At 42.0% G+C, this 22,654-nt stretch overlaps 1 protein-coding gene across 1 annotated transcript; it reads right to left on the reverse strand.

Moving 5' to 3' along the window:
* Positions 1-7,243: 7,243 nt before the first annotated feature.
* On the reverse strand, positions 7,244-21,660 carry NARS1 (asparaginyl-tRNA synthetase 1). Its single transcript, XM_079784436.1, has 15 exons — positions 21,450-21,660; positions 20,352-20,434; positions 18,500-18,565; positions 18,312-18,404; positions 18,136-18,225; positions 17,058-17,136; positions 15,764-15,834; positions 14,896-14,982; positions 12,714-12,935; positions 12,412-12,611; positions 11,875-12,010; positions 10,990-11,103; positions 9,552-9,683; positions 8,875-9,006; positions 7,244-8,340 (listed from the first exon to the last, which is right to left on the reverse strand). Exons 1-15 carry the CDS (start codon positions 21,490-21,492, stop codon positions 8,209-8,211), a joined length of 1,680 nt encoding a protein of 559 aa, XP_079640562.1. The 5' UTR covers positions 21,493-21,660; the 3' UTR covers positions 7,244-8,208.
* Between the last annotated feature and the right edge of the window lie 994 nt (positions 21,661-22,654).

Consider the following 22,654-nt stretch of genomic DNA (forward strand, 5'->3'; position numbering starts at 1 on the left):
ACAACACCAGAGAACTGGAAAAGGCCACGGGTTTCAGATGTCTGAGCTACATGGGCTCTTCTCAAACCACCTCTGGGAGTCTGGATAAGCCACCCCTCCATCCGAATGCTGCACCCCTCCTGCCAGGTGCAGATAACCAGGGTCTTCTGGCCCCTCCCAGGCGAATGCTGGTGATTAGTGACAAGGCATGAAGGTGCCACACCTCACATCATCAACAGTTGGGAGGGGCTAACTTTGTATCTGACCAGAAAGGAGAAAGAAGCTCGCAAAACATACTTTATTAAATATATCAACATAATAACATTTTAAAAAATGAATTTGCACCATTTCATACATTTTATTCACATCTTGCATTTTCATTTTTACTGACTTAAAAAGCCCAGTCAAAATTCCTCATGTGTAAAACCTCTTGGTTGATGGCCATGTAAAGTACAACATAGGAAATATAATCAATAATATTGTAATAACCCAGCTGGTGTGGCCCAGTGGTTGAGAGTCGACCTATGAACCAGGAGGTCACAATTTGATTCCTGGTCAGGGCACATGCCAGGTTGTGGGCTCGATCCCCAGTGCAGGGCATGCATGAGGCAGCCAATCAATGATTCCCTCTCATCATTGATGTTTCTATCTCTCTCTCTCCCTCTCCCTTCCTCTCTGAAGTCAATAAAAATATATTAAAAATATATAAATAATAATATTGTAATAACTATGTAGGGTACCAAGTGGGTAGTGGAAATATTGGTGGGAACACTTTGTAAAGTATATGATTGTCTGACCTGACCACTATGCTGTACACCTGAAACCAATACAAAATCATATTGAATGTAAATTGTAATTGGAAATAAATGTTTTAAGGAAGTACTGATACAAGCGAAATGTGATGAATCATTATGCAGAGAGAGAAGTTCTACACAAAGAGTACACATTGAGAAATTCCAAATAAGTAAATAAAACCTGGTGTGCATATAAAGACTCAGAGGTTATAAATGGAAACAGAACTTCCTTATTTTTCCCCTACAGAGAGTGCCATAACAATTGGTATTTCTAACCTATGACTTATTTCTTACAAATATCAAATATAACAGCTTTCCAACGAGTACTTTTTTATGTTTTTATGAAATGAAAGCACATAGAATATGCTTTATATCGGCTCTTTTCAAAACTGATTAGAAAACAGCCCTTTACCCAGAAATTGTGAATTCTAAATAGGGGTTACCTAAGAAAACTAGAAAAGAAGGCCCTTGAAAGACTAAAGACATTTACAAATTTATATGAGATTTATATGTGTGTGTGTGTGTGTGTGTGTGTGTGTACATTTTATTTACATATTTATGTTACATAAGTGCATTTCTTTTCTGGCTTACGTATTTGTAACAAAATTATACACCACTTCCCTTCGCAAACAGAGGGCCCAAAGCAGTCACTGGGCCAACTCAGATAAGCGGCACCCCCGCCTCGTGGAGGCTGTCTGAGCTGGTGACTTAATTAGTGAAGAAAGCGCTGTCCTGTCACAGACAGCACTCCCAGTTCAGCCCGTGGGCCTAAATGAAATGAGTTTGTTGGTTTCAGCTCAATGCTTCAGGGAAGGGGGGTGAGAGGAATCACCTAATTCATTATGTGCCCTGATTGGCACCTCTGAGCTACACACACTAAATTTAGATTACTCAATTCTGTTTCCTTAATCAGAAAAATAGGGCAAGTGCGGGTGATGTTCAATGCAAGAGAAACAGTGGCTGAGTGCGGCAAACAAATGATTACTCGGGGAATTCTGATCGATTGTCCCCACAGTTGTTTTATAGCAAAGAGGCCACCTGACCAGGCCAATGTGTTACACATTTTTACTCCTCCCTTAACCCTACAGAGCCTTATGCCCACTAATGGTGATGGGCTTTTTGGTGCATCTGCTCACATTTACTGAGAGTCTACTATGAGCAGGGCAATGTAAAGGCTATTAAAAAAAAGCAAAACGTAAACCAGACTGTCAAGTATTTCATTCATTTATGAAACAAATACAGTGTGTGTGGAGAGCCTACCTATATCAGGCACATGGTAGGCACTGAGCCTACAGCCATGAATTAGACTTCCTTTCTTTCTTTTTTTATTTTTATTCATTTCAGAGAGTAAGGGGAGGGAGAGAGATAGAAACATCAATGATGAGAGAGAATCATTGATCGGCTGCCTCCTGCACACCCTACACTGGAGATCCAGCCTGAAACCCGGGCATGTGCCCTTGACCAGGAATTGAACTGTGACCTCCTAGTTTATAGGTCGACATTCAACCACTGAGCCACACCGGCTGGGCTGAATTAGCCTTTCATGACACTTACATTCTAGAAGGCCAGGCAGACAATAAACAAAAGCTATCTATATCATAAAAGGCCTGTGGCGGAATTCCAAAATGGCGGAACGACCAAACAACCCGTCACCAAGAGATGCATGGAGCACCTCTCTCGGGCCGGGACTTGCAGTGCAGTGAGGCAGGGCTGGCAGCCCTTGCGCAGGGCCAGTGGGGCTCACGCGGGGCCCGCGGCTCACGCAGGGCGGGTCTGGGGTCCCACCGGCGCAGTGGGTCTAGGTCTCGCACAATTTCGCGTGCTGGACCTCTAGTACAATATAATATCAGGTATGGCTAAGGAACCACAAATAAAAATAAAAGAGGCCAACGAGTGGAGAGAGGCAGGAACTACTAGTTTCAGTGGCATAGCAGGATGTGGCCTCTGCAAAGGTGGGATTTGAGCAGAACCTGTGGGGAGTGAGGTAAACCCTCTGTGGAAGCGAAGGAACCAAGTGTGGGTACGCATTTGAGACTTGAATTAGTTTCCTAGGGCTGCTGGAATAATGTACTGCAAACAACCAGGGGGCTTAAAACAACAGAAATTATTGTCTTCCAGTTGTGAAGTTGAAATCAAGGTATCAACAGGGCCATGCCCCTCTAAAGTCTGTTGTTTTTATACTGTTTTGTTTTTACCTGTTTTATTTTTATTTATTTATAAATATATTTTTATTGATTTCAGAGAGGGAGAGATAGAATTGATGAGAGAGAATAATCGATTAGCTGTCTCCTGCAAGCCCCTAACCCAGAATCAAGCCTGCAACCCGGGCATGTGCACCTGAATTGAACCTGAGACCCTTCAGTCCACAGGCCAATGCTCTATCCACTGAGCCAACCCAGTTAGAGCTTTACCCAAGTGTTTTATGTTGTAGGAAGAACAGGTAAGCTACCCAACAGGAAGTCTGAGGGGTCATCTATAGAAAACTGAGCATGCATTCATTCTTTTACAAAACAATTTCCAGAGAAGTTATCACTCCCCTCACTAATTTATCCTTCCCAATTGCTAATAATTGCCCTTTCCCCCCTTTTTGCTTATGTCCACTCCCTTTTGATTTTTCTTCAAATACAGAGTAAAGACCTTTGGGTAAAGACAGGGATTCCAAAACATGGATATAACTTCACTCCCTCCCCCAGACCCGACATAAATGTAAACAGAGGTTTGTTGTTGTTATTGGTGTTTTCAACCTCAAACTTAAAAGGATTGGGGCGGGGGGGGGGGGCGGGAAGGGAACCATAGGAACATAATTTTGGAAGCTGGGAGATGGTTAAATAGTTCATGATTTAGCAGACACAAGAAAACTGAGTGCTAAGCTGGCCATCCTAAGACAAGAACCATCCAGATTTACATGATAGAATCGATATGTGGTTCATGGTTGGCAGCACCAGGCACCTCTGGAAGTGGGGATGAGAGAGGAGATGCTAGAATGAGATGGATTGAAAACCTGTTAAAGAAGTAGTCAGGTTTCCCCACTGCAGTGGGCGACTGCCCTCACTCAGTAGTCGGCAAACTCATTAGTCAACAGAGCCAAATTCAACAGTACAACGATTGAAATTTCTTTTGAGAGCCAAATTTTTTAAACTTAAACTTCTTCTAACGCCACTTCTTCAAAGTAGACTTGCCCAGGCCGTGGTATTTTGTGGAAGAGCCACACTCAAGGGGCCAAAGCGCCGCATGTGGCTCGCGAGCCGCAGTTTGCCGACCTATCCAGGAGCAGCCTGGAGGTTTGCTTCCTGGAGAGGAAACAGAGGGCTCTGGACTGAAGAGACCAGGCACAGTTCACAGCAGAGAACCACTGAAAAGAACTAGACTTCCCGAAGGTGCAGGGACCCAGCCCTCTTCTCCTTTTCCCCACAGAAACTGGGATGAGTCTGGAACCCGACCAGCCCAAGGAGACCTAAGGACTTTGATATTGAGTGGGGCCTCCCTGACTAAATGGCCCAGGCAGCTCGCTGGAAAGAGGTACACATCTCTTACCCACACATTTTGAGCACTTTAATCTCCTATTTGGAATTCTCAGCAAATAACCAAGCACCACCTGACATCAGAAGAAATCCTCTAACAAGAACAGAGACCCAAACAAACAGAAAAAACAACATGGAGTAAACTGGGATGTGGCCATGGCTGCAGGACACTGCAGAGGGAAAGTGAATACTTGTCACTTGAATTGCTACAGTATTAGCCTCCTGTCTGTCTGAAACTTGGAGCAAGTCTGCTACATAAGCACCGAAGGTGGAGAGGGTTTTGTGTGACAACTTAAAGGGCCATATCCTGCTTCAGGGAGCAGAATTTATACTAGTATATATAAAAGCCGACTGAATGACTGGTCGCTATGTCATGCACTGACTACCAGGGGTGGTCAATGCAGAAGCTGCCCCCTGGTGGTCAGTGCACTCCACAGCCAACCTCCTGCAGTCCCTCCTCCCCTCTCCCCTTCTCTGTCGGCCCCAATCGACCCCGAACCTGGCCAGGCTGGCCAGGCCGAGGGCCTCACCCCTGCATGAATTCGTGCACCAGGCCTCTAATCCTATCTAATAAAAGAGTAATATGCAGATTGACCATCACTCCAACACACAAGATGGCTGCCCCCATGTGGTCAAAGATCCTGCCCCCATGTGGACACAAGATGGCCGGCACAAGATGGCCAGCAGAGGAGGGCAGTTGGGAGGGACCAGGCCTGCAAGGGAGGGCAGTTGGGGGCGATCAAGCCCGCAGGGGAGGGCATTTAGGGGTGACCAGGCTGGCAGAGGAGGGAAGTTGGGGGTGACCGGGCCTGCAGGGAAGGGCAGTTGGGTGGGACCCAGGCCTGCAGGGGAGAGAAGTTGGGGGGGACCAGGCCTGAAGGGGAGGGCAGTTAGGGGCAAACACGCTGGCAGGGGAGCAGTTAGGCATCAATCATGCTAGCAGGGGAGTGGTTAGGGGATGATCAATCAGGCTGGCAGGCAGAAGCAGTTAGGGGCACTCAGGAAGGCAGGCAGGCGAGCAGTTGGGAGCCAGCAGTCCTGGATTGTGAGAGGGATGTCCGACTGCCCATTTAGGCCCGATCCCACCAGGCAGTCGGACATCCCCCGAAGGGTCCCAGATTGGAGAGGGTGCAGGCTGCCCTGAGGGACACCCCCCACCCCCGCTGTGCACGAATTTCGTGCACTGGGCCTCTAGTACTATCTAATAAAAGAGCAATATGCAAATTAACCATCACTCCACTACACCCACAAGCCATGCCCACCAGCAACTCCCACCAGCCAATCAGGAACGATTATGCAAATTAACCCAACCAAGATGACTGCGGCCGTGGAGAGAGCAAGAGGGAGGCTTGGGTTTCCCTGGTGATGGAGGAAGCCAAGCTTTCCGCACACCCTGGCCGGCCCAGGCCTCCACATAAGGCTACAAAGTTTCAATTATAGAAGATAAATCCCAAGAAAAATGGCGGTAGCCATGGAGCTGGAGAGAGCAGGCTAGGGTTGCCCCTGGTGATGGAGAAAGCCAAGCTTTCCACCTGCCCTGGCCGGCCTAGGCCTCCACTCAAGGCTACAAAGTTTCAATTATAGAAGGTGAATAAACCCCAACAGAAATGGCTGCCGCCACGGAGCGAGCAGAAGGCTTGGCTCCGCTCCAGGCTACAAAGTTTCAATTGTAGAAGATAAGTATTTCCCAGATACCAGGGCCTCCGCTTAGGTTGCCGGGGGTTGTGGCTGGCCTGCAAACCACCACAGGCACCTTGCCCAGGCCGCCCCACGCCCCAAGGGAACCCCCACCCTGATCCAGGACACCCTTCAGGGCAAACCAGCTGGCCCCCACCCATGCACCAGGCCTCTATCTTATCTAATAAAAGAGTAATATGCAGATTGACCATCACTCCAATACACAAGATGGCTGCCCCCATGTGGATGGACACAAGATGGCCACCACAAGATGGCCAGCAGGGGAGGGCAGTTGGGGGCGGTCAAGCCTGCAGGGGAGGGCAGTTAGGGGTGACCAGGCCGGCAGAGGAGGGAAGTTGGGGGCAAACAGGCTGGCAGGGGAGCAGTTAGACATCAATCAGGCTGGCAGGGGAGTGGTTAGCGGGTGATCAGGCTGGCAGGCAGAAGTGGTTAGGGGTAATCAGGAAGGCAGGCAGGTGAGCAGTTGGGAGCCAGCAGTCCTGGATTGTGAGAGGGATGTCCCAGATTGGAGAGGGTGCAGGCTGGGCTGAGGGACACCCCCCTCCCCCGTGCACGAATTTCATGCACCGGGCCTCTAGTTGAGAAATAAAAGCTCAGTGAGAGGAGAGTGCCATGAGAGCAGGGGCTCAGAACCAGGGTGTCTGTTTGCTCGACACTCAGCAGGGATGTGGGAGTCGTGACACTTAGACCACAACTACACAGTGAAGGGAAATAAAGCCCACCTCTGTGAGATTTGCTGCTCACTGGGCCTGATGTCGCCATGACCTTGACTTCCTACCCTATCTAACCCCACGCCTCTCCCTCAGTATTTATAATTATCAATTAATTTACACAATTAAAATTTAGGATAATTGAATCTAACCCCTCCACCTAAATTGTGATCAAATGAATTGCCTACTTGAATCCAATTATTCACATTCTTACAAGTATTTTTTATTTAACAATATAGGCCAAATACACTACAAATGCCCCATTTCCTTGTCATTTTACTTATTGCAGAATTGGATATAATTTAATGTGTTCAAAAATAATGCACAAAAAAATTACAAAAAGATGTAGCTAGGACCTACATCTAATTTTTAAAAATCATTCCTTTTCATTACTGCAAATGTTAGTAATACCTACTAAATTTAGTAATATCTAAGTTGATATCATAAAATTATATACACACGAAAAATAAAAGATAAAAAATGCAAACATTAACTAATGTGAGACAGAAATGTTCAGCTTAAAAAAAATGAAGCCCGCAAACAGTTTTTACATGTGTCCATTTATTGATTGCTGAGAATACAACCTGAGAATACATGACATGCATTTTGGGGGAGAAATTAACCAAATCTGAAACAAAGCCATTCAAAAAGCCTGCTGAGTTAGTAAGGGAGTACAGATAAGATCTAGGGATGACTCAGTCACTTAACAGCTGTTAGTAAGATTCTATGTGCAAATTCTTTGGGAACTTCTTAGTTATGTAGGAACTACCAGGAAAGAGGGAAGACCAGTCTGCCTTTAATTTAAATCAATGCTAGGAAGGATGCTGTGCACTGAAGCATTGAAAAAAAATTTTTGCTCTTCAAATTAAGACAGTTCCATTTTTACAAGTTCTTCCATATCCATCCGTGTACCTCAGAATTACAAGCAACTACACGGATTTAGAAAAGATTAACAATGATACAAGAGACTATTCATTTGATCCCAGCATCTACTGTTAAATTGTACTCTGTTGTAATACTAGCAAATTTTTACATCATAGTGTCAATCTTCCCAAGATGTTTAACCCATTGATACAATAAAATGATACAAATTAAAGAATTTCAGTTATAATTAAAAGGACAGAAAGTTTAATTGGAATGTCTTAGACCACAATTAAAACCTGTTTAATTATATATATGGTATATATGTGCAAAGATTATAACCTATAATTACATAAATTGCTGAAATATATTCATAATAGCAGTTACATGCCACGTATTTCTCCCAAATTTTGTAATGGATATTTTTTCTTAAAATGGCAACATCAATGTCACTTTATGTTCCAGTGTTTGGGATTGCTTTCTGTGGTAGCAGGAATAGAAAACAAAAAACAAAAGGAGAAAACAGAACCAGACACATCCCCATAGAATACAAAAGGGAAGATCTTGGTTTTTTGTTCTTTTGGACGAGGCAGTCTGTTGCTCTCAGGAACCGTGTGCTGGCCTTCGTGCTTCAGGAGGCACCGGTTATGGCTTGCAGCGCTGGACAAAGCGAGGGTATAAGCATACATCTCGGATGTGATACCTATTCAGAATCCAGGTCAAGAATCGTTCCAAGCCCAAGCCATAGCCTCCATGAGGACAGGTGCCATATTTTCTCTGTTTAAAAAAAAGAGAGAGGAATATGCTTAGTTTACAGTTTTTCCTAACATAGTTAAATTTTTCTACTGTGAAATGAGTTAGCTTATTGTGGTTAAGAATTCAACCCTTAATCTAAATACCTTCATGGAACAAATGTGAAGAAATAATTTGGTATGAAAAAACAACAACCAGGGATTAAGTGCTACTTTGGAAAGAAGAGATTTCAAACTTTAAAACCAAGTCAATGTCATTGGTTATAAGAGGAAAATGAAAGATAGCACTAGATATTTGGTTGGATCCAATGACAAATGTTTAAAAATTCAGCAGCGATGAGCAAGGCCAGCAGTTCAATAGGGTTTTAAATGAAGTTAACATATTATTAGCCAAAGCCAAAACTAGCAATATTCACATGACACATTATTATAATCATGAAACTGAATACAGCTCTTTAAATACCAAAGTCCCATCCTAAATCATCACCTTTTAAATTTCAATTTATACAAAACTATTACAATAAAAAAATGTAAAGAGTATTTAAAAAATTGTTTCTACCTGATCTGTGTACCAGTAATAGGGTGTGGGATCAATTCCTTCCCTTTTATAACCTGCCAGCATTTCTTCACTATCCCAGATACGCATTGAGCCTCCCACAATCTCGCCAACATTGGGCATCAACACGTCGACCTTTAACAACAAGTAAATCAAATGCAGTTACGACAGGCTACCAGTCATGCATGACATTGCTCTATAGTTTAAATGAAAATCACAATTAAGCCCTAGCCGGTTTGGCTCAGTGAATAGAGTGTTGGCCTGTGGACTGAAGGGTCCTGGGTTCAATTCTGGTCAAGGGCACATGCCCGGGTTGTGGGCTCGATCCCCAGTAGGGGGCATGCAGGAGGCAGCCGATCAATGATTCTCTCTCATCATTGATGTTTCTATCTCTCTCTTCCTCTCCATTCCTCTCTAAAATCAATAAAAATATATTATAAAAAAAGAAAATCACAATTAAGCTCCTATAGCTAAAGGAGTACTATGATCATGCAAAATGCAAATATTCAAATTCTGTAAGTTAACAAAGTAAATTTATTAGAGAACAAAAAAAATTCTTAAAAAAAAATGTCATTCTAGATTTATAATGAAGTATTTGCCATGAGCTGTATATTATCCCAATAACAGTCTCCACCCCCTTAAAAAGCAAAATCATTAATACTATTAGAATCACAACTGACAGATTCGGTGAGGCGGGAATCCTCAGGACAGCGCTGCATATAGAAGGACTTGATCTCCACAGGAAATCGACACAGCAAGATGGGCTCATTAATGGTGTCCGTCATCAGTCTCTCAGGAGCTTCAGGGATATCCTGAGGTTCAACAAGACTTTATTAACATTTACAGCTCTAAATGTAACAAGACAGAAGCAGCTCTTTCACCCAGTAGCTAACCTTCCTCTTCTTAATGCAACATACCCACTATCACCCAGACACATAGGGTAAGGGACAATTTCTTTAAAAAATATATATATATATTTTAAAAACCCAGTTATTAAATAAACTATAAAATGATCTGCATCCTTCTACAATATATCTCACATGCCATGCTGCTTGAGGAATGAAACCCCCCAAACAAACAAAAAAGCCCCACCCAAGTCATTATCACTGTGACTAGATATTGCTCAGTCATTTTTGTCAATGGCTAGTTTTATCTAGCTCTGAAGCAGACATGGTCCATTTCATACCATAAGTTTGTCCTCTCTGTAAATTCCTTCTAAAAACAAAACAAACCTCTAGCTAGCAGTAATTACATTTCGTCTGTAGAATAGTTGGATTTGCAAATATTATGCAAGGAATGGTTAAATGCACAGGGAAGAGGGCTGAGAATTGTGTTAACAATTTATACCCCCATCCTGGCAGCTGTTGGTTAGAGCGCTATCCTGATATGCCAAAGTTGTGGGTTCAATCCCAATCAGGGCACATACAAGAATCAACCAATGAATTCATAAATAAATGGAACAACAAATTGATGTCTCTCTCAAATCAATAAATAAAAAATTTAGCAAATAATCTACACCCCAAACAGATACCCACTCAGTTTACCTGGGGCCCCAGGCCACCTTCCTTATCAAGGCTTCTCTTGGTTTTGCATTTTAACAAGCAGCTATTTTCTTCTTTGAATCCCCTCCACACGCAGGAGTTTTGATTTACTGTTTTGAGGGGAGGGATCCTTTTTGCAAAGCCAGATACTTTCTCCAGACAAACAAAACAAATATATACACATGCTAACATTCTGCACCTAATTTTACAGTTTTCAACTTTCTGAGGCATCCTGGCAGCCTAGAGAATTACAACCAAGCTTATGACTGACCATGGAAGAAGAGAAAAGAGGCAACGGATGAGGTGTGAAGGCGAAAAACTTGCTAATATTTGTTGAACGCTACAGTAAGGCACTGTTCTAAGGCTTACTCTACATCTCTCTCTCTCTCTCTCTCTCTCTTTTTTTTTACTCTACATCTCTTAAGTCAAGGAACCCTCAGCCATCCTAGAAGGTTCAGTTACCATTGATTTGATGGCAAGCAGATGCCTCCTGCATCTCTGGTTAATTAAGCAGAAGTAGCAATCCACTTAAGCACAATGCCCGCCTTTGAAACAATGATTAGAAAGGAATACATACCTCTCCAAATTCATAGAAAGTTCCATCTTCTTTCTTTATATTGTGTTCTTTGAGCCACACAATAGCATCTGAATAGTTCATCCGTTTGAAAGGCCGTTTGGGGGGCTTGAAATTCTACAGAAGGAAAAATACAGTGTATATAAAGAAACCATTAACACTAAAATTTCCATTTTAAGAAAAACTACTTAGTATCATTGTAAAATATTATTTCAGACTAAAAATCAATGTGGATATTCCTAAAAACAAAAACATATGAACTTCCTCCTAAGTTAAAATGTTATGAAATTACTGACAATTATTTTTTTAATGCATGAATATAAAAATACTTTAATTTTAAATGCTTCCACTTTTAAAGTACTCCCCTGAAAGGGATGTCAAAAAAGCATTAGATAAAAGAGGTTTCAAACGTTCTGCAGGGCTCTGATTGAGGGGGAGGTGAGTGGAACTGACTACTGGTGATTACATAACTGGAAGCTTTGTGGTAATACATGTGAGAGTATAAACTAACTCCAGCCAACTCATTATTCCCTGAACCATTGGTGTGAAATTATATATTGTTGTTATTTCCAAAGGCGATTCCACTTTTACCGAAATGCAGCAGTCACTGAGCACCAACTATCTTGCTATTACATAGTCCAGTTAATGTGTCCCTAACAAAAACAAAGCCACAGATGATCTTATCTCTTCTTTGTGTATGTACATGTATGTTTGAAGCTGTTCGCACATTCTTGGTTAGTTGCCTTTTGAAGTAGCGTGGAGAAATGGCAATTATTAGTCACTTATTTCAAAGCTTGCCAACCCATTTAATCTATAAATACTGAGGGTGAAAACAACATTGCCTTCCAGAAATCATAATTTTGTATTTCCATAGAACACTAGACCTACCGGATTGAGGTCATACACTATGCTTGCTGCGGGTGATTTCAAGACTCTATCTACCACGTCACAAACCAAGTCCTCCAACCGGTTCAGGAGATCCTCAAAGGTCAGGAAAGGACACTCTGCCTCCACGTGAGTGTATCTGAAGAACGAGACACTAGCTCAGAGCTGCTCTTCGTTTCTACTAAGTTTCTCTCATTCAAGGATTTTAACATTGGGAAATTGTCCAGAAAAGTAAAATTCCAACCTTGCTAACTCTGCAAATTAGTTTTAGCACACACCTACCTTGCTCCTTTAAATAATGAATTTTTGTTTATTCCTTAACACATAAAGGATCAAGGTTAAGTAAAAGGCCTTAGCTAGCTATGGTCTAAGAGGCAAAACTTCTTACATGGTTTCAATTAATTTATTCAACTGCTCTTCATATATATACTCTTAATATACCAACACATTGACATAGGCATCGTTTGACTACATAAAAATTGCTTTTCTAAACAATTATTTTTACATTTTTTAAAACAAAAATAAAAAGACAATTCATACTCAGCCAGGTGCCTTCTTGTTCTGGATTGTTCTGCCCTGTATGACTGTGCAATACAAAAAACATCTCCCAGAGCTGGAATGCAGGTCTCCAGGTACAACTGAGAGGACTGAGTCAAAAATGCCTCTTCTCCAAAATAGTCAAGTTTGAAGAGTGTAGCACCACCTTCTACTTGAGTTTGCACTAATGTTGGAGGAGTAACCTGTTCAAATGGAAAGGAGTAAAGAAAGCCTACTGTGAGCACCTCTATTCAAGCTGAAGAATGGCCCAAGGTATCATTTGCAAGAGATGAGTGCACACTTACTTCACAGTACCCCCTATCAAAGAAGTGATCTCTAAAGCACCTGGTGACCACGGAGCGTGCTTTCAGGATTTTGGACATGTTTTCTCCTCGGATCATCATGTGTCTGTTGTTGAGCTGGACATCAACATCAGACTCTTCGTTGATCAAGTTATCAGCTCCTCCAGCAGGGGCCAAGCCGATCAGTTCCCAGAAGTCACAACTCAGCTCATGGCCCCCAGGAGCCTACATTTTTAAAAAAGGAGGGGAGGGATGAAAGGGAAGGAGAATGAAACAAAAAATGTACAGTAGTAGTAAAGATTTTATGTCAAAATGTAATAGATTCAAATTATCTTTCTGACTCCACATTGCTCCAACCTGCCAGGTCCTATGACATGTAGATTAGAATCTTCTGCTTAGTCCTGCACACAGATATGCTAATCATTCAAGGATCTAACCTGTAGTCTAGAAATTACTGAAACAACCTCCCCGCTCACCACGACTTCCCCAAAGAGATAAGGAAGGTATGTAAAAAAAAAAAAAAATTTATAGGCGCCCTAGCCGGTTTGGCTTAGTGGATAGAGTGTTGGCCTGCGAACTGAAAGGTCCCAGGTTTGATTGCGGTCAAAGGCACATGCCCAGGTTGTGGGCTCAATCACAGTGGGGGACTTGCAGGAGGCAGCTGATCAATGATTCTCTCTCAACAAGGATGTTTCTGTCTCTCTCTCCCTCTTACTTCCTCTCTGAAATCAATAAAAATATATTTTTAAAAAACCCACACAAAAATATTTTTAAAAATTTTATAGGAATCTTGTAACTGGGACCAAGACAACTGGAGTTTGTTGAACAAAAGCAAAGAATTTTCACCACCCCCTTGGACCAGACGTCTGTGGTCATTAATAACCTCTTGACTTTAAACCCCTCCTGTTTTCCCCTGTCCCCTGACATAAAAGACGACTGAATTCTGTACTTTCTCAAGACGGTTCTTTAGGACGCTAGTCTGCCTTCTCCTCTGCTTGCTGGCTTCTGAATAAAGTTGCTTTCCTTACCCCAATTCCGTCTCACTCAACTTACTGGCTGTTGTGCAGCGAACACTTTGAGTTTTTACTTGATTACAAAAATTTTTGGTAAGCTGATATTTCTAAAAATATCATCATTATTAGCCTCCCTTCTATCAGACCCAATAATTCACTTTTATATTGATATATTTAATATTCCTTTCAGAGTTAATTCATATACAAGTTTTTAAAAAATTAGAAAGCACAAAGTAAAAAATAAAACTACAATCCAACAACTTGGAGTAACTACTAACTACTATTAATATTTTGGTATATCTTTCTAGCCTTTACCAGTAATTGAAAGTAACACAATACTCACATTGAAAAACTCCTTAAATGCAAAGATTTTACTACAAGCTGTTTCTCCTTGGAACATATATATAGTAAAAGTTCAAATTCTCCCTGACAATTCCATTAAAAACAATTCATTTTAGAAGCCACCAATTATGGAATACATAACTTTCTTCATGCCAAACACTGGACAGCAAGTAACATCACAACAATCACTCCATTTCCCAATCACATTAATTCCAAGGAAAATCCAGGGAACTTGGATCAGATATTCACTCTCAATACAGGTTCTTCTTTTACATGTGCTCTGACTCTCTTTTATCAGTATTTCTAGTCTATTAGGTAGACCCTGGTGGTTAGTATGTCACCTTTGTTTTCTTTCCCAGCCAAGGAATATAACTGCAGTGGTAGTTATTTGAGCAACAATTACTAACAAATAACTAACTGGTACAGGTTATGTGCCTGTTAGCTAGGAAACAAACATCTTTTTGCATATCAGTTATATTTAACTTTTTAAAGAGGTTCTCAAATTCTATTCAGAAAATTTCAGATTTAGATTACTGTTCTTTCCTGAAATTTCTTGGATTAAGTTTTTTTCCACCTAGCTGAAAAGTTATTCACACACCCACAGCAAAGTGGTTACATTATGGTCTATGAGGATTATTCAGGAATTCTATAAGGTTGGAAATCCCTGAGTTTGTCACATCTTATGAGCTGTACAGTAGGATTTCACTGGAAAAGGCATACTAAATTTAGCAACTGCATCATATTTGTGTATTTATATGCCAAGTACCAAAAGTACAAATTGGAAAACAAGCAAACAGCTATTCACCCAGTGAGAAAGTCAATCCACTCACCTGCTTGCCCTTTGGGGTAAGATTTAGCATTCCGTACACTGCAACACTACTCTCAGTGGACAAGACTACTCCATTGTAACACTGACACTATAAAAAGATCAAGTTCAAACTTAGTTATTCACATTTACATGAAAATATTCTAACGTATAGAAAGCAAAGGGGATTATTTACAAACAAATTATCTGGTCCAAAACTAATAAAATAAGATGGCCATCAATTTTTAATATTAATAAAAAATAGCTATTTTTATAAAATATTTATCTCTATATAAATATACACATTTATGTAAATAGATACTTTACGTACATACATAGGCATAAATGACACTAACCCACATCTCTTAAAAATATTTGAAAAATTCATTTTTATTTGAATTCAGACTGTTAAAATAATACAGAGTCAATATGAGCTATGAAACCAATACTTGTTAAAATCATTAGAAGACAAGTAATGGAGAACTTTATAATGGAGGGAGGGACCAGGCTATCAACACCCGAGTCCACAATTAAAAAAAAAACAATCACACACACACACACACACATACATACTCACACACACAAAAAAACACCAACCAGACATTATGTGTTTCACAATATGCAATTGGAAGAGCTCTGCCATGAAATAGTGGTGCCAGATATCTATATATCTATATACACAACATATACATAAATTATATATGTAGATATATGAGTAGACTTAACATCCAGCTTATACAATTGACCAAATTCAGAGAAATTCCACAGGACAAACAACCAGTTTTTCCCCAACAAATAAATGTTTTCCATAATAATAGTTAAAATTCCAAAAACTAACAATAAAGGAAGCTACTGAAAAAATTGAAATTTTAGCCACAAGAGAAAATATTTACCAAATCATCTGACAAGACACACTGAAGATACCCTGTACCATCCCGCAACACCAGAAACATTAAGTTCTTTCCTGAAAGTGAGAAAGAGAAATGTATTGAAAGTTCAGACCTCCCAGGGGCTGCCCTTCCTCTGAAGTGTCACTGGTTCTATCACTACTCAGTGTTTGTAAAGCACGTTATCTTCTTAATTGTACTTTCAAATTCGATGTGATCCTCATGACCCACTCGACCATGGGAAAGCAGACAGTAAGCAACATGAGATGAGGGATTAGTCCTATTAGCCGCTGATGCCCCAGCAATGACTAAAAGACTCTGCACTCGGTGTGAGGTGCAGAAAGACTGTGGTAGAGAATCATTTTTTCTTATTTATGTCTCTCCCTTTTTAAATGAATCTTCACCCGAGGATATGTTTTTAGAGAGAGAAAAAGAGAGAAAAGCATCAATGTGAGAACATTGATCAGTTGCCTCCCCTACGCGCTCGGACTAGGGATTGAACCTGCAACCCAGGTATGTGCCCATCAGGAATCAACCCGCAACCTTTTAGTTTTCAGGAGACGCTCAACCAATTGAGCCACCCGGCCAGGGCAAATGTCCCATTTCTTTTTACTAAGGATTTGATAACCACTTACAATAAAACACATGTAATAAAGTAATAAAAAGAGAAAGAGCCCTGGCCGGTTTGGCTCAGTGGATGGAGCGTCGGTCTGCAGACTCATGGTCCCAGGTTCGATTCCAGTCAAGGGCATGTACCTTGGTTGCAGGCACATCCCCAGTAGGGGGCGTGCGGGAGGCAGCTGATTGATGTTTCTCTCTCATTCATGTTTCTGGCTCTCTCTCCCTCTCCCTTCCTCTCTGTAAAAAATCAATAAAATATATTGGGGGGAAAAAATAAAATATATTTAAAAAAAATAGAGAAAGAGAAAGCAAAATATCAGGAGAAGCAGAATGCAAATATACTAATCATAAGTGTCATGAGTACTACCATCAGTAAGTTTCAGATTTGGCTCTCTACTTCCTGCTTTTCATTAAAAACTAAGTTCAACTACACAAATATTTATTGGACATCTTCTGATCACTGTGATTGCTTACAGTTAAATAGCATTTAAAATTTTTTTTAAACTTTTAATAGTCATATTGATAAGAACAAATTTAGGATATAAGTAACTATCTCCTTTAAAAAGCTAGCATCCAAAAATCAAAATATTTCCAAGTAATGTTTTTACATTACTCTTCATCTAAGACCATTATTTATAATTAAAAATAAAAGAGAGAAAAGGAAAGCTATGCCATTTACCTTGCCTTCGCAGCCGATGGACCCAGCCAAACACTTTAACTCTTTGGCCTCTATATCCTTCTAATGCATGAATCTTCACCTGTCAAATTAAAATAAATAACATTTCACTAACTGTGTCATTTATCACATACCAATTTTTCACTAATATTAGATGGATGACAGTAAAGCATTAAAATTTCAAAAATGGTGCAAAATTACAGATTAGTAACTCTACTGCAAGGTTAGAACCAGAAAATTTCACCATACTGAGTGGCTAAAAAAAATCCGAGTCTTCTTTCTCTTAGTGCAAAACCAACTGTGAGAAACATCCAGAATTTCAGCTATGGCTACAGAAAATCAGCGAGTAAATGAACTCACAATAGCAAAAACCCAAATCCACACAGAGCCCTTTTCCTGACCTCACGGTCCCTCCAGACATTCTGGGAGGTAGAAGTTAACAAAGGCTAGCTAGCTTTTTGTTTGGGGGATGAAGGAGAGTAGAGAAGATGAGTAAAGGGGATAGTGAATACAACCAAGAAAACAGCTTCCTCACTAAAAAAAACAGGGAAAATATGGCAGTTCATCAGCAATCAGAACTATCTGAAATCTACACATGCCCACTCACAGGCCAGCATTCTGTTCTAGAAAGAATAGAGAAGGAATCCAATTTCATAAAATCACAAAATTTTGTTTTAAAAAATCCTGTCCGACTGGCATGGCTTAATCGTTGAGCATCAACCTATGAACCAGGTCACAGTTCCATTCCTGGTCAGGGCACATGCCCAGGTTGTGGGCTCGATTCCTAGTGTGGGGCTTGCAGGAGTCAGCCGGTCAATAATTCTCTCTCATCATTGAAGTTTCTATCTCTCTCTCCCTCTCCCTTCCTCTCTGAAATCAATAAAAATATTTAAAAATAAAAAGAAAATGAACCCCAAAAGAACCACCAGCCGCAAAACTCTAAAACATTACTTCTCTCTATCCCTTCTTCTAAATAAAGGAAAGGAAAGACCGACAATGCAAAGGAACAAACCTCGCGGGAGGGCCCTCAGACACAGAAATAACAGTTTGCCGTGTTTGTGACAATATATGTCACACTTACACATTTCGGCTCTGGAAGACTTGGATTGTTCTCAATGGTAATCTTCTTTGCTTCTTCCAGGTTCTTTTCTCTTCTCAAATTGTCTTCTGCCTAATTTTAATGATAAAGCAGTTTGTTAACACGGTTCCTAGTGTTCTAACTTTTCAAATGTTCTCCGTCAAGAATTCATTGCTCACCTCTTTCTTTTCCCGGGATTCACTCTTCATTTGTTCCCTATGCCACATTTTCCTAATGTTCTTCATCTGTGATTTAGAAATAACATCCCACCGCTAGAGAGAAGAACAGACATTTAGTTTTTCAAGACTTCTATGTTCTGATGAATATTCTGAAAATAAAATTCTGTACAGGTTTTCGTTCACCCTACCTCATTTTCTTTTTGTGAATCTACGTAAATGGTAGGAAATGGTTCTTTTCCCACTGTCATCAAAGCCTTGGATGGAGAGAGAGAAAAAGAAAATAGCTTAACATTGTACAATATTTAAGATCAAAATAACACCTTAATTATGAGGCAACTTCAACTGTCTAGGACATAATCAAGAGCCAAGAAGAGATCCTAAGAGTTGAAAGTCAATATTGATATATATTGACTGGTTGAAGTACTAAGTACTTTTTTTTTTTTTTTACCTTTCGGGTCCTTTTGCAAAATTCTAGCAAGCTCAGTTACATAGTATAGTTTCCCAGCCACAAGTGGACTAGAAGCAACAGATTTTAAGTGGCATAGAGGCCAGAGGGAGTCATGCTGACAACAGAGGAGACAGATGATAGCAAAAGCCAGTTACAACTCACATCTAAATGATTAATCCTGGCTAAGGAACAGATAAGACAATTCTGAAACTCTAGCAACAAAATAATGGCTAAGAACACAAAGGGCTAAGTTTCATTTAATTTTAAAAATTACTCTTAGGTAGAATACCTCTTTCACTAATACTAGGACACATCAGCTTTGCTGTTATTGAATACTAGAGGCCCAGTGCACGAATTCATGCATGGGTGGGGGCCGGCCAGGTGGAGGGGCCATGGGCAGCTGGCCAGCGGGCTTAGCCCCCTGGTCGAACTCTGGGTTGACAATTTGCATATTAGCCTTTTATTATATAGGATTTTATAATTCATATATTCTTTTTTTAAAAAGTAGTTTAAAGTATGTAAAAGATAAATGTTTTATTAACTACTTCAAATTTTCTCCCAAGTTGTTAAGTCAATCAAGAAATAATTGTAAGGAATTACTCTCTCCAATCATAAGATCTAAATCTTACAAAAAGCTTTCTAAAAGTATAGTTTCCAAACCTAAAAAACACCCTTCCTCTGGTTTTAACAGCAGTTCCAACTCAATGACTGGTACAGAGGAGGGGGAAACCTGGCCCTTTTAAAAAACACCCAAGAACTCATGTTTTTAACCATCAGACTTCGTAGGGATGTTTGCAAATCATTAGGAATTCACTTAATACCTGACACTCTCTACTGATCACTCCTTTTGTATCACTGAAATTGAAGGAGCCAAACTGTAATTCCCCAAATCAGAATGGCATGCTTTTGCTAACAGCGACATTCTGCAAACATTCACCTAAACAGTGTTGTTAGTTTGGGGAACTCAAGTCACCCCAACAGCCCAGAAATGAGAGAAATATTTCCCCCTAAGAGTTAAAAAGTAAGAACTATGTATGACACACCAAAGCATAACTAGAGAGAATGCTCCCAGGAGAGGAACACTTGATAATAACCTAAATAAGTGTTGTAACATAGGTAACACAAAGGGTGATTGGCCAGGTATGGACACAGAAAAAGTGTCAGGGCAGAGCTTTTCCTAGCGCGTCCAAGGAGGGAGCTTTAACATTTCATTACCTGGCAGGTGCAAACATTTCAGTTCAACAGGCAAACCCACGGCTACTTAAGGAGAGATGTCTTGACCCACACCTTAACCTGAAGCTGAATATTATTTCAACAAGAACTGAAAAAACTGGCCATCTGACTCATTGGAGAGACACATTCCAAGATGCAATGCCACGTAAGGAAAAAAGAAGACATTTTTAAAATGTTCAAATAAGTTTAGACTTAGATCTAATACTGTTAAAGCTACATTTCTATACACAATCTTTTTCCTTTTTCTGAAAACTCTCTTCAAAACCTAGTGCTTGAAATAAATTATTGACAAGACACGTAATAATTGACGTAAGTCATTCATAAATGCAAAGCTGTTCTGCTGTGAGAGGAGACACTACCTTTAGACCGGTTTTAAAAGGTTTCTCCTTGGTTCCATCACCCGTCGCATCATTTCCCTCTCGATCCGAGACGTATAGCTCTGCTGTTTTACAAAGTGAGAATAAGTTACATATTTGGACAATAATTATCCGTCATCTCATACTGCAACTACTTCATCCATTCTTTATTTCTGTGAACAGAACCAGCAGCTGATTTACGATAGTAAAAAACTGCCACAGCCCAAAAGAAAATGTACCGCAATGATTTTCCCAGGCCCCTATTTCAATGACATCCATCTCATGAACTTTGATCACTTGAATAATCTGTGACCCTGCTTCCATCTCCTCGAGTTCCCAGGAATAAAGAGGGGCTTTGAGGTTGGCTAGACCAGCCTGGAATCCTGGGATGTTGCGCCTTCACAGCAAGGGTGGCCCCGGGGAATTCACTTAACTTCCCAAGCGTATTTCCTTGACTATAAAATAGGGGAAACAACGCCCACCTTGTAGGCTGCACTGAGGACGAAATAAAGTCACACATACAAATCAGGTACCCCAGTGTCAGTGCCCAGATGTCAAATAAATACCGGTTCCTTCTGGTCTCTAAAGGACACCGAAGCTCTGCGGTGAAACACGTTGCAGAAGGCCTCGCGACTAGGAAGTCTGCTAGGGAACCAGGTCTGCTTTTCCCGTTTCCACTGCTCCGTATGGAGGGCCGGGGCACCTCAGCACAAGTGAGGACTGAGAAAGAGCGTTCCAATTCTAAAGGCCTTTCCTGACGATCACTTGGAAGAGTGACGTCGATGAAGGGTACCCTGAGGTCCGACAGTGCCTACCTCAGCCGCACCCCGGGATTTTCGGGGGGCAGGGCGGGAGCGGCCGCCACACCAGGCCCGGGGCCTAGAGGGCTGGAGGGAGGCCGGGGCGAGCCCAGCAGCCCGGCCCGGCGGGCCCAGGGCCTGCACACCCTCCCAGCCATCGTTCACGTCTGAGGAGTGGGGGCACGCCCCCTCAGCGCCAGGCCACCAGCAAGGGCTGGTAACCGGTCTGAGCGAGGCTCCTGCCCCGGGCAGAGGCAACGCGCCACCTTACACACCCGGGGGTCCCAGAAGCCGCACTCACCTAGCACCATCCCTGCGGTCGCCCGAGTCACCTCCAAGGACATCAGCTCCCAACACGCCGCCGCCTTGTCACCGCAACGTGCACCGGCGGCTTCCTCGGCTCCAACGTTGCATCATATAACGTCGTGCCTAGGTCGCCCCGATGAGTCACCCGAGCATCGCGGCGCCATTGGTTACAAGAGGTTAGGCGACAAGGGCGAGCGTGGCTGCAGCCGCCATCTTTGGGCCGGGCAGAGGCAACTTCCGGTCCGCCCGGCGCCCCGCCCCCTGACTCGCCCCGCCCCGTGTACTCCGACTTCCGGGTTATCCCTGACCCGGGGACTCCTGGACCGTCGGACTCACCTGGGGCGGCACGTCGTTCCCTTCCGTCTCCTACTTTCTACTTTCTCCGGCGAATTTTACAATTCTGCCCCCAGCGGTGGGCTCCAGGGCCCTCTGGGAAACAGACGCAGGTTCCGGTCCATATCCCCAGACGTGCGCTTGCTTGTGGAATTAGTGTCTTTGTTACCAGAACGTCAGTGGTTTTTCCTTGAGCCTGCCTGCCGGCACCTACTGGCCCAAAGAAATGCACGAGCAGGAGTTTGCAGTATAAAAAGAAAATACAGTTTAATATTGATTTGACCCATACGGAGGCGGGAAGCTAATGCTCAAAGCCACACTCGATGGCTGTAGGGCGAAATCACAAGACACCGTGAGCCAGGGATTTGGGGTCATGTTAGGAGATGATGGGTGGGAGGTGAAGGAGGGGTGATGAATCACTTCTTCGGGTCTTGAGGACATCACTGAGGACCTTTCCAGGGTCCCTCTGTCTGGTCTCATGAGAAAGTAGCCAGGGGGTTGTTCCACCTTAAGGCTCCGGAAACAAGATGTTATCTTTAGGCTGCCAGAGGTCTGGACTGTGTGACCAATACTCAAGTCCCAGCTCCTGTCTTCTGCTGCCTCCGGGTTGCTGATTATCTGGGGGAAAGTCTGGGTCTCTGAGGGGTAGAGAGAGGATTTTTAGAGTTAGGATTTAAAACTGAATTTAATCAAAATCACAGGAACCCTCAGTTTCTTCCTTATTAGATGTATTGAGCACCAGCAATGAGGTGGGGGTGGGGGTGGGCGTGAGGAACATAGATGAGAGTAGTCCTTGCTCACGTGCATTGCCTGTTTTGAAATATGACACTTTAACTTCCTAACTTAAATTAATGAACATACTTCTGT

Source organism: Cnephaeus nilssonii (genome assembly GCF_951640355.1).
Source record: "Cnephaeus nilssonii genome assembly, chromosome: 11".
Lineage (NCBI taxonomy): Eukaryota > Metazoa > Chordata > Mammalia > Chiroptera > Vespertilionidae > Cnephaeus > Cnephaeus nilssonii.